The 12,942-nt window shown below is 32.8% G+C and overlaps 1 protein-coding gene across 1 annotated transcript; it reads right to left on the bottom strand.

The window, feature by feature from the left end:
- LOC114942582 (uncharacterized) lies at nt 1–12,624 on the bottom strand. Its single transcript, XM_085488095.1, has 2 exons — nt 12,276–12,624; nt 1–3,544 (listed from the first exon to the last, which is right to left on the bottom strand). Exons 1-2 carry the CDS (start codon nt 12,554–12,556, stop codon nt 1–3), a joined length of 3,825 nt encoding a protein of 1,274 aa, XP_085344221.1. The 5' UTR covers nt 12,557–12,624.
- Nucleotides 12,625–12,942: the final 318 nt, after the last annotated feature.

Here is a 12,942-nt window from a genome sequence, read left to right as displayed (position 1 = left end):
TTATTTATTACCTATTTTTTGTAAAAATATTATATAAACATTTTTAGCACCTCTAGGCCACTGTCTCTTTTTTACTTCTGCATCATCTATTTCGATCCAAATATTAGATAGTCCTTCTCTACATATGCTTACATAATGACCTTCATCGGTGCACGAACTATCATAAAGTATAGCACTCATCGTCTTGTACAATTGTCCCGCTATTAATACTTTAGTTGTTGGAACAGCACATAAATTAAATTTGTTTTCTGCTTTTATTAATTTACCATCTTGTGCTAAAAATAGTATTAAACGAATAACAATTATTTCTCTTGTTAATGTTACTTCATTTTTTAATATTTGATCAGTTCCAGTACAATATTCACATGATTCGTTGTGTAAGTGAAACCAATGTGAAAATGTAGAATTTAATAATTCATTAAGATTACAACTTTTTTTCTTTAAATTATCAAGGAAAATTGAAATAGCAATATTATTTTCAACAATAGTTTTTGTATTACCACATGTTTTGCATCGCTTGGTAGAAGTTACTTGATGTTGTATCAAATTTGTAATGCAATCATATTTTTCGCAAAGTGCCGTAAGAAAATCGTACGCGTTTTGTCTTACCATACTCGAAAAATATTCTCCTAAACATTGCCGTATTGCATATGTATTTAGATTACGCATTCCATTTTCATATCGATGCATTAATATACGTAAAACGTCTGTTTTATTGCAATTAATCAACTGCTGCCTAATAATATTTAAATGTAATAAACATTGCAATACTGTATTTGCATAACATGAAATCTTGTCTGTATTCTGAAAACCACGTATGATCCAAGCAGTGCTTTGAATTCTTTTATTTGAAACCGTATGTTGAATTTTTCGATCTGAATTTGATTTTTGAACAGAAGTAACTATTTTTGGTAACGCCCATGGAACATCTTTTACTTTACGACAACGTTCTTTTGACACAGCAATCATTTCTGCTTTCGGATTGTATATCTGTTTTAAACGATTATATTCAATAATAACTTTTTTGTTAGCTATTACTGCTGAAGGATCAAAGTTTATTAAATGCACTCCTTCTAGAGATGTTACTCGCGACAAGGCAACATAAATTTGACCACAACTAAATACAGAGTTGCCAATATCCATAACAACACTTTGCAAACTTAATCCTTGGCTTTTATGAATAGTGATGCCATAACTTAAAGATAATGGAAATTGTTTCCGAATCACATACGCTCTATCCAATACCTGAAATTTAGCCGTTACTCTTTCAATTTCATATTCTAAACCTGATGGTAAAAGAAGTTTAATCTTTTCTACGTCATCAGTAGATGTTTCTCGTACAATTGAAATTACTTTAGCAATTGTACCGTTTACAAGACCCAAACTGGCATCGATGTTACGCCGAATCATAACTTTTGCTCCAATTTTAATTGTAATTTGTTTTGAAAGTCTAGCTGTTCGAGAACTATCATCATCGTTATTTGACAATACTTTTAATACTTTCTTTTTTACATATGATGTACAATCAATCGTATCTTCAGCAATTAATAATATTTCTTTGGAAGTAATGCGACTTAACATTGCATTATTAAGGACATCACACATATTACAAGTAGGAAATAAACAAACAGTGTCCGATGATAAACTGTTAATAAAATCACATAATTTATTTAATCTAGATTCGAAAGAATCAGCTTTGAAAGATATTTTTCTACTCTCTAGAATTTTACAATCAGATTTTGTCACTAAACCAATACGAATTCGCGACAATAATTCACGGTATGAATTATCTCCTTGCTGACGCATATTGATTATTAATTCATTATATTCAAATAATGTAATCCATAAATTAACAGCATTTAAAGAACCAAGATAATTAGCAATTTTTTGATCGGATAAATGTGTAAAGATAAGATCTTCGCGTACAGGAGGCAATTGAAGCAAGTCTCCGAATAAAAGAATATGCTTTCGACCAAACCAACCATCATCGCAATCACTAGTATCAAATATCTCAGACAATCGAAGATGAATATATATTAAAGTCAAATTAGATATCATTGACACTTCATCAATTACGAAAAGAATAACATCTTTAAGATCTGTTCGTAAAACTTTTAATACACAATCAGATAATTGTTTATACTTATGAGTTTGACCATGTTCAACGGGTAATTGAAGCAATCTATGAACTGTCAAACCATCTATATTAAATGCTGCTATACCAGTAGGTGCTGTTACAGCAGTATCTTTGTTGAGATTTTGTTTTATCCAGCATTTAATAGTCTTGATTAAGAAACTTTTTCCAGTACCACCTTCTTCGCTAACATATAATCGTAATATTGATTTATCGGACTCTACAGCATTGGTAACTTTATCAAATACTCGTTTTTGATCCGTATTTAATTTTACTATCATGTCAGATACATCAATTTCTTGAATTGCTCTATCACCAAGATCTTTAAAATCTTGCATTGCTTCACCAGCCTCTAAATTTTGAATACCTATTGCATTTTCAGGATCATCCTGAGACTGCTCTTTTTGCAAATCGTCATCTAAGCATTGCTGAACTAACTGTTTTGCAGTTTCAAATGCTTTTTGCAATTCTTCTAATTTTTCATGATATTGCAATGCTTCTTTAAGATGCAGTTTTACTTTGTGAAACGATTCGGTATAAGTATCGCATTCATTTTTAAGATCCTCTAATTTTTGCCATGGTTTAAACATAAGCAATAACGCAAAGAAATAATTTTCCGGCTGTGTATTAACATTATATCTAAAATGATTAATAAGATATCCGCGCTGTCGCCGTTTAAGATAACAACCATTACCTATTTTATAATATTCAATAAACTTATTTTTCGGTTTGATCTTTGAGATATCGTACCACTGTGCAAATTCATAAAGAGACGTATTTTCTAATTCGTTTGGTCTATGTGGATAATGATCATCTGTCAAAGATTGATAAAATATATCTGTAGATTCAGGATCAAGAGCTTCAATTTCTTTACGACTTTTTAATTTTCTATATCGTATTTGATTAACATCTAACCATCTGATGGTTGTATTTCGATCAGTTCCATACAAAGGAATACCTAACAATGTATCAGCAGCTTCGAGAGCTCCACATTCTCTATTATTCGTAAATCGCAAAGCAATATTCCAAAGATGACTCGCTAATGATTTGTTTTTGTTATCCTTACTATCAAGAATATTCTCAGATAATTCACTTTTTCCCGCTTTATTCATATATTTAGTAACATACCAGGTTAGCAGCGATGATTTTTCACCAATAAATTGTATATCCATATTACCTTCCCATGCAGTAAGAAGAACAGGATTATAGTCATTTATATTACCTTCATTATCCGTTCGAGGAAGATCGTAAAGTCTACTTTTATGTTTCAATTGTTTTCTACCGGCTATCGAAGTTGCCACATCCCTGATATTCAAAGTTTCAGTAACGGGACGAGGAAATCCAAAACGACATCGACGAATAACTTTACGTCCTACTTTTTTAGAACGAAGACAATAATCATTAAAATATCTTGGGAAATATTCATTTTTCGATTATCATACCTTAATACTTTTATGCACAGAATAATGAGACGAATCAGTTGGTGTAAAGAAAACACATAGTTACCTTTAAAAAAAATATGAAAATTGCAATAAGCAGTTAAATAATTTTTCTTTAAGACAACTATGTGTTTTCTTTACACCAACTGATTCGTCTCATTATTCTGTGCATAAAAGTATTAAGGTATGATAATCGAAAAATGAATATTTCCCAAGATACAAATGATTTTTATTACTCATATATAGTGAAAAATATTTCTTACTGATTTCTGTATTACAAGCAAGCATGGCAATTTTGAAGTGTTCATTATTATAAAATAACTGATTTATAAAAGCACAAAATAAATTTTACCTATTTTTATATTTTTATTATTTAAATTAATTTTTGAGTAAATTGAAAAAATTACAATTATATCTGCGATTATATACGCATAATAATTATAATAAAATAAAATATGAAAATAACATTACGCGATTTTATTCGGATAACTTTATAATACGTAAAAATATATTGTGACATAATTAATTTTATTAATTTTTAAGGCAATAATAGCATTCGAAAGTGGACTTGTTCCACCAAATATTCTTGTAACCATCATTGTTCATTTTAATATGTTTACATGTGGCATAAATTCTTTTAGCATTTTTTGCTTTTTGAAGATATAGCACAGACACCGCTATATATTAAAAATATATGCATACTCATACATAGGCATTTATATAAGATTTATATAATTACAACTAATATGTAACATGACATTGTAGAGAATGTAACCTACATACATGTTACATGCAAAGAGGTTACATGTCATCAAATCTGACATCTGATCTGACATATATCTAACATCATGGATCATGGAGCGACATACTATCGCCGTCTGTTGTAAAACGTGCGAGATGGACATTTCCAATACATGCATCTATTCATGTGTTGTGTACGTGTGATATATGTGTGCGCATGTGTTGTATACGTGTGAATACGTGTAGCACGATACTACTATGTTTGCGTGGTCGATGATGACGGGGACGTTTCTTAAAAGAAATTTTTCATATTTCGACTTTGCAATTATATATCTCTGCTTACAAATCACGTAGAGCAGAAATAAAGACACTTTTATTATATAATTCAAACTCAATCTATCGATTAAGTCTAGTATAAACTCGATTGCTTCAGCCGTTATTGAGAATTCGAAATATTATAAAGACTCAAATGTCCGACTCGCGTTAAGATACACGGTGTCTCGGCTACGCCCTTAACTGGTCGCGAGACACTACCGTGTCTCTTGATATAAAGAGCTTGAAACCAACACAAAAATATAGTTAATTGTTTCACATTATATCATGTCACATTTTAAGATCAGAAATTAAGTTTCTATATAGAAAGTTGTGTTTTAGGTAGGATACATATTAATGTGTGGAAATATTTATTGTTACTCAGTTACTTTTTAATTAATTTTTTAATTTTCTAATAATTGTCATTATTATAATTTGTAGCACTTGATAAGGGCCGAAACCCATGGCCGAAACGTCGTGAATATTAAATAAAGATCATTAAATAGCCAGAGTTAGTTGATTAAATTACTACCATATTTTATAAAAATATGAATTTTTGTCCTATTAGTAATTCAGAACTAATGTTCTTATCACTCCTATCGTTCTTACATGCGTACATTCATATATTTAATGCGTTCACAGTTGTAGATTCAGAAACGATATTTTTTTTCTTCAGGATTCTGTAAATGCGGTAGTACAATAAAATGTATTTTAGAAGATAAGGATCCATCCACTAACTGCGTGAAATTAAATTGCACGTATACAAAAGGAAAAGAAAATTGTGGAAAAAAATATCTAAGAAATCCAACAAGGAAAATTATCGCGAAAGAATTGCAAAATAAATCAACTTATGTGTATCGTGCAGAAAAGGCACATATGCTAATGGAAGAGGGAGACCCAGAGCCTCCGCATTTATATAGTTCTATGGTTCTACGTAAAACAAAATCAGAAGCGGCAATAACAGATTACGTAGATCCAGATGTTTTTAAAGCATTAGTGATTTTAAAATTTTCGTCATTACAGAATGTAATACATAATATTGGATTAGATCCTTTTTTTATTCATTACTGGAGTAATCATCAACTTAATGTTTACAAAAAATACGCCATTGAAAACAAAAACAATTTGTGTATATTTGTTGATGCAAGCGGTAGCATCGTTCAAAAATTATATAAGGCGGATGGATCAAAATCCAAACATATGTTTTTATATATTTGTGCTATCAATTGCAAAAGTGGACAATTTTCAATTTGCCAAATGATAAGTGAAAGTCACAATGTTAATTCGATACATTTTTTTGGCAGAATGGGTACGTTCTGGTGCACTGATACCCAAAGAAGTGGTATGCGATTCCTCAAAAGCACTTTTAATTGCAATTATTCGCGCTTTTACCAATTATACTAATATAGAAGATTACGCGGATTCATGTAAAAATTCCACTTTACCTAAATGCTATATTAGAATTGACGTCGCACATTTTATAAAATCATACTCTAACTTTTTTAAATCATTAAACAAAAGAGTAAAAACTTTTTATCTTCACGCACTTGGTCAATTAATACTTTGCAGAAATGTCTCAAATGCTAAAGAAATAATTAAGTATATTTTTACAATAGCATTATCCGAAACCGATGGCAATTTGGAAAATGGCAATTCTACGCAATGTGATGAAGCAAGAATTAAACTAATAAACTTAATGACAACTAATGGATTGGAATTAGAAAACTTTGAAACCGATAATAGTACTAAAGACGAAATTGAAAGCAAACCGAATGAAATAGAGAATTTTATTAATCCGTTTGAAAATTCATGGACCACGTGGGGTAAAAAAATTTTAAGTGATGTTAAATCATTAATTATTTTAAATGAAGGCAATAGAATTAACCCACATTATTATCCTCAATTAGTCGAACGTCTAATGATTGATATTAGATCACTATCTCTTTGGACAAATGTTTATACAGATAAATTTGGTTACGGTCGCATACCTGCTTCTAGTGCACCAGTCGAAAGTGAATTCAATAAATTAAAATCTTTATTGTTAAAAGATTGTCCACTGTTGCGTGTTGATTCCTTCGTTCAGAAGCATGTACATTTTTTACATGGAACTACAAAACTTATTGAAGCACAAAATAATGACAATATTGTATCTGTTCATACAAAAAACATACTTGATGTACCTATAACTTCCACGCCTCTTAAAGAACCTGACTTTAAGGTATTGTCTGATTCTAATAATTCATGTCCAGTATGTCAAAATAATGATCAACCAACAGGTGCACATACTTGTTTTTTATGTAAAAAACATGTACATGCATTGCCTGAATGCTCTGTACCGTTTGGAGATGCTGAAGAAGGTTACGGCCAACCTCGCATATGCATAATGTGTAAAAATATAGATAATCCTAAAAAAATCATAAAAATGAAAAGGTCAGGCCATGTTCAAAAGAAGGTACTCAAAAATTTAAACGATCTAATAATAAATTATCACGAAAAGTAACTGATATGTTATTCAAGGTGCCAGTTCAAAGTGAACATACGTAAAGTGTATATTATCTAAATTTAGTAATAATATATTACCATGAAAAGTAACTGTGATATTTTATTCAAGGTGCAAGTTCACATTGAATATACATACATATAAGTAAAACTGATTACAATTTGATTCTAGAAAATAAGTGCGATATGTTATTCTTAGTGCACAAAATATAATAGTCGTTTATAGAGATTTGATTTGAAATTCATACTAGCCCGTACAATGAAAAATAATTGCTCGTAATGCCAGAGTACCAATTTGTTAATGACTCAGAAAAATAACATGGCGGCCTGCTCTCAAAAAACTATGATGTTTCTCGATGTCCATTTAGAAATAATGTCAAAGCTCTTACAGAATAATTACTACAACATTTGAAATACGAAAAGTATTACATTAGAAGAAGATTAGATTAGAATAAAAATTCAACGTATTTTTAAAAGCTCTACACACACAACGAAGTGAATATACAAAACTATATACAAATACCTTTTTCTTCTGTGTTTCTGAAGAAAATTGTAAGTCAAATGAAACCTTGCACTTTGAGAACCATGTCACTTACTTTTCAGAGTCAAATTGATATATTTTTTTTGTATATTTTAATGATATTTATTTCTCACTTGTATCTTGAATAATTAATATGTAATTTTTTATTGTATATTACGACAAATAATCAGTAAACTTTTTAAGCGTATAGCTTTATTGTAGTTGACCTGAGAACTGTACATTTATAAATTTTACTTAATATACACCCGTTTCGAGCAACAAGGCAAAGTTTTCTGATCAATAACTTACTCCCTGAAAATACGGTATAACACAAATCGGAAGTTGATACGAAAATTCGAAATTTTACTAAAGAAAGATTGGAGGTTTTTAATTTATACAATTTTCACAACTCTTATTTCAATTATTTATTCTACCCATCGAAAGTTTTTTGAGAGCAGGCCGCCATGTTATTTTTCTGAGTCATTAACAAATTGGTACTCTGGCATTACGAGCAATTATTTTTCATTGTACGGGCTAGTATGAATTTCAAATCAAATCTCTATAAACGACTATTATATTTTGTGCACTAAGAATAACATATCGCACTTATTTTCTAGAATCAAATTGTAATCAGTTTTACTTATATGTATGTATATTCAATGTGAACTTGCACCTTGAATAAAATATCACAGTTACTTTTCATGGTAATATATTATTACTAAATTTAGATAATATACACTTTACGTATGTTCACTTTGAACTGGCACCTTGAATAACATATCAGTTACTTTTCGTGATAATTTATTATTAGATCGTTTAAATTTTTGAGTACCTTCTTTTGAACATGGCCTGACCTTTTCATTTTTATGATTTTTTTAGGATATCACTTATTTTTTAAAGTACAGATATATAGAGCAGCTTTCTAGTAATTCAAGTATCACAAATATATGTATTTTCGATTCTTATCACATAACTTTGTATAAGTAACAATTTATGCAATACAGTTCAAAATAATTGAAATATATGGTATATATGTACATATATAAAATATATAATTATATTATAGTATACATATATATTTTATTTAATCATATATGTTGTTCGAGATTCGAACGTTTAAAAAACCTGCAGGATTAAGAGCATTAAAACATCATTGCGTTAAATTTCATGCAGCCGTTTCATCCCCATGCAACATGCATCATGCATAATTTTAAATTAACATTATTTAAAATAGCGCTCGGCCGCACTGGTATACGTATACGTACCCCGCGCCTGCGAAAAGAAAGCGCTTACGTCGACTCATCGATAATTGTAAACACCGCGGTCGCGCGAGAGGAGATACATTTTAGTCCCGTTAACAACAAAAAGATTATTTTTCTAAAAGTAAATAATTACACAAAACGCTCTTTCGACCTCAGCCGAACGATAGAATAAAGAGAATTATTCTCGACTATTCTAGAAACACGGGCCTATAAAAACCTCCTCTCTCGTGATCGCGGCGCTCTTTTCCGATTGCTCGTCGCGTTAAGAGTGTGTTTCTACTGTACGAAAAAGGATCGCTTGTTTTTTTCGTTTTACCACGTTTAATTACCGTTGCTTGCGGAACATTTAATTATTAATTACCGACTCGGCTATTTCTTTTGGATTCTCTTAATCAGTTATCTTTTTGTAAATTCTGTGCGGTTTCAGTACTTGTATTTTTCTTTGTTTTAGTTTCAAATATAGTTATATTAAACGATACGTGTGTGTCGAGTGTAGTGCCTCGCCGTCTTCTCGCTTCCGACATCCTTATCCTGCCTCCTGTCGCGCACATTATTTTTGGTCCTTCGAGCCGGATCCTCCAGAACCTCCTGTGAATCCGGTGCCACGGAAGCGTAGAGTTTTTCAGTGCATCTGAAAAATAAGACAGTGTCAGAGATGGCAGACACGGCAACTATAATTACCAACGCCACCGCGCTATATGGCAAGATCTCGCGCGCATACGATAACCTTCGGAAGCTCGGCGAGGCCAACATCACACTCGGCGCGGTGGAAGCCCGGCTTCTGAATCTCGACAAACTGTGGGAGAAGTTCGATGCGATGAATGATATCTTGGCTGAGCGTGTAGACGAAATAAAACATGACGTCTATGCTAAACAGGACATACCTTCACTCGGCGAAGAGTCTTACCGAGTGAACAAGGGCCTGATGTTGAAGATGCGGCGTACTCTCCAGAAAAAGGAACGCGCCGCTGTTTCTGCTACTTCAGAAACATCAACATCGGCGCCTCGCACCACGCTACCTCGAATCCAGCTGCCGACCTTTACGGGAAGATACGAGGATTGGCCGGCCTTCCGAGACCTCTTCGTCTCCCTCATCGGCCAGGATAAGACGACAAAGCCTGTAGAAAAAATGCACTACTTGAAGAGCTGTGTCAAGGGCGAAGCAGATCTTCTCATCAGAGACCTCAGTTCTACCGAAGCCAATTATGAACGAGCCTGGCAAACTCTAAGCGACTACTACGAAAATAAACGCTTACTAACCCGCTCTTATTTAACAAATTTTTTAAGCCTGCCAAAGATGAAGGGATAATCCGCTGCTGAGCTTAGGAAGATATTCCACGGCATCAAGACTACGGTCAGCTCGCTGACAAGCATCGACCGGCCAGTAGGGAGTACTGAAGATCTCTTTGTGCACCTCGCCGTTGACCTTCTCGATAGTCGCTCTCGCCGCGAGTGGGAGACCTCCATCAGTGAAACGAACGAGCCTCCGCAATACGCTCTGCTAGAGCGTTTCCTTGAGCGACGTCTTCATATATAAAATATATAATTATATTATAGTATACATATATATTTTATTTAATCATATATGTAAATGTTTGTATAATTGTAATAACTTTTAACGATACATTGCACATTTATTTCAATTGCAACAGAATGAATTTATATTCTTGTATGAATATTGAAAATAAAGAATGGGCCCCTCCATCGCCCATTCTCGTGAGAACGCAACCATATATTTTTCTTCGTCTCTCCGATTTTAACACGACATACATATTTCTGTCTGATAATTTTTTTCTTGATGATACTTTTTGAAATGTCATGAAGCCTAGGTCAAATTAGAAACTTATTGCACTCGTTTTAATGCAGCGCTTACAGCAGCTTTTATAAAGCGCCAGAGCAGCCGATATTTTATTTTGGCGCTTACGGCAACTTTTATACAGCGCTAGAACAGTTGATGTTTTAATGTAGCGTTTACGGCAGCCTTTATACAGCGCCATTATTTAATCTGTTCTAAGAACAATATTTATGCCCCTTGTGCTCCTTTGGGCCATTTTTTCTTGAACACTTCCATATCATTAGAGTAATACCATTCCGATTTTGTGTCAGCTCTCAACATACACGTGTAGTGACCACGATTCATTTCTTCACCTTCGTGAAATATAGCGCTTATTAGCTTGTACTTTTTTTTATTAATCGTGATATTACTCGTCGGCACGGCGGTCATTCGATTGTTGATAATTTTTTTAGAAGCACCGTTTATAAAAGTATATAAATTGAGCTGTATTACTACGACGGATAAAGTTGATTCGATTACGGTTTTCTTTTTCAACACGGTGCCCTTACATTCGTTACAATTGCCGTTTATCGTTTCCCATTTAGAAAATTCTACATTAATCAAACTTTGTAGAGTGACACCTTTTTTCCTTTTTAATGTCGAATGTATAGGTAATATTAACAAACTACTGCTTTCCAGCTTAGTTACATTGTAATTACATTTGACATTCGAGCAACATGTTACGTGCTTTAATTCGAGTTTTAATACATCATTGATGTCGGAATACGTCGACATTAGAGCCGTAAAAAATTCCGAAACATCTTGTTGTGTTCGTTCTTCGAAGCGTTTTCCGACAGATCTTCTAACCGCTTGAATGTTGCAATATTTACGTTCACCATACGCGCAGATAGCATCAATCAATGCATTCGATGCTTTATTTTTCAGTATTTGTTGCCTAATACGTACGCAATGAAACGCACATTGTAATATTACATTAGCGTAGTTAGTTAATTAGTAATCATCGATGAGTGACGAACAGTAAATATTCGTAGAATTTTCATCAAGAGCTTAAATTTCATTAAATGTTTTAACTTTTCTATTTCTCACCTCATTAACATCGATCCATTTGACCATGGTATCATTATCCGTACCGTACAAGGGATTCCCTAATAGTGTATCCGCAGCTTCTAAAGCACCGCATTCTCTGTTATTTAATGAACGCATTGCAAAATTCCACAGTTTCGATGCCAAGGACTTATTCGAATCTATCACTTCAAAGTCTGTATTGCATTTTTCCGACTTTGTCGTGTATTTTGTTAAATATGAGTTTAAAAACTCTGATTTTTCTCTAATAAATTGTATGTCCATATTTCCCTTCCAGGCTAATTTGATAGACGGATTATAATCATTTATAAACCTTTCCGACTCCTTGCGAGGAAGATCGTACAATCTGCTCTTACTGCGTAAATTTTTTCTACCGACTATCGAAGTGATAACGTCTCTTAAAACGAAATTCTCAGTAACTGGCCGAGGAAAATCGAACCGACACTTTCTGTATATATTAGTTTCCGTTTTTTTCGTACGCATGCAATACGAGTTATGTTTATGATTCTGATCACTTATTACCGTATTGTACAACGTTGGCGAAACATTTTCATCTGGAATTTCACACGTTACGTATTTTTGAATAAACGTAGTAACTTCTTCATCCGGCGATTTTCCTAATACTGGAGCATCTTTTATCCAAATCATACAATGCATGTGCTGCATACTTCTACGTTGATATTCCAGTCGCCAGAAGTAATGAATAATCTTTCCTATAGGATTATCGGACGAACAAATAAAATCAATCATGGCTTTGAATTTTATGCACATGAATCTAGAAGTACTTACAGGATCGTATGCGATTAGTTCGTTGATGCCTAACTTCTCTTTATCGGGATTCATATCTCGTAAATATTCACCCAAATCGGACCATTTCCATTCACTAGGACTCAAAGTCAAAAACCACGTCGCTGGACCGTAATGCAAAGTCATGCATTTTACATTATTGGACGGTTGTCGCCAAAATTGATCCGTATTTCTCAATTTTGCAAAAATACTCATTAAATTCGATTCTAATTGGTAACCTTTTAATTCGTTCAAGTATCTACCAGCAGTGTATCTCTCTCGTGGGTTAGTAACCATCATCGTATAATAGATACCACTTTTCAACTGTCAGTAGTTAGCATCATTGAGAAGGAAGAACAGATACTGCAGAT

Source organism: Nylanderia fulva, unplaced genomic scaffold, assembly GCF_048542155.1.
Source record: "Nylanderia fulva isolate GAGA-0341 unplaced genomic scaffold, ASM4854215v1 Scaffold620, whole genome shotgun sequence".
NCBI classification, from domain to species: domain Eukaryota; kingdom Metazoa; phylum Arthropoda; class Insecta; order Hymenoptera; family Formicidae; genus Nylanderia; species Nylanderia fulva.
The sequence above is the reverse complement of the archived record's forward strand: the minus strand, read 5'-3'. Positions and strand labels throughout refer to the sequence as shown.

What these genes read in the sequence shown, in the direction of transcription:
- LOC114942582 (XM_085488095.1), bottom strand. Translation starts at nt 12,556, where the DNA reads ATGTGCATAAAATTCAAAGCCATGATTGATTTTATTTGTTCGTCCGAT. An exon ending in CAGAATCATAAACATAACTC is followed by an intron (nt 3,545 to 12,275) that starts GTATTGCATGCG and finishes ATATTTCCCAAG; the next exon opens with ATATTTTAATGATTATTGTC.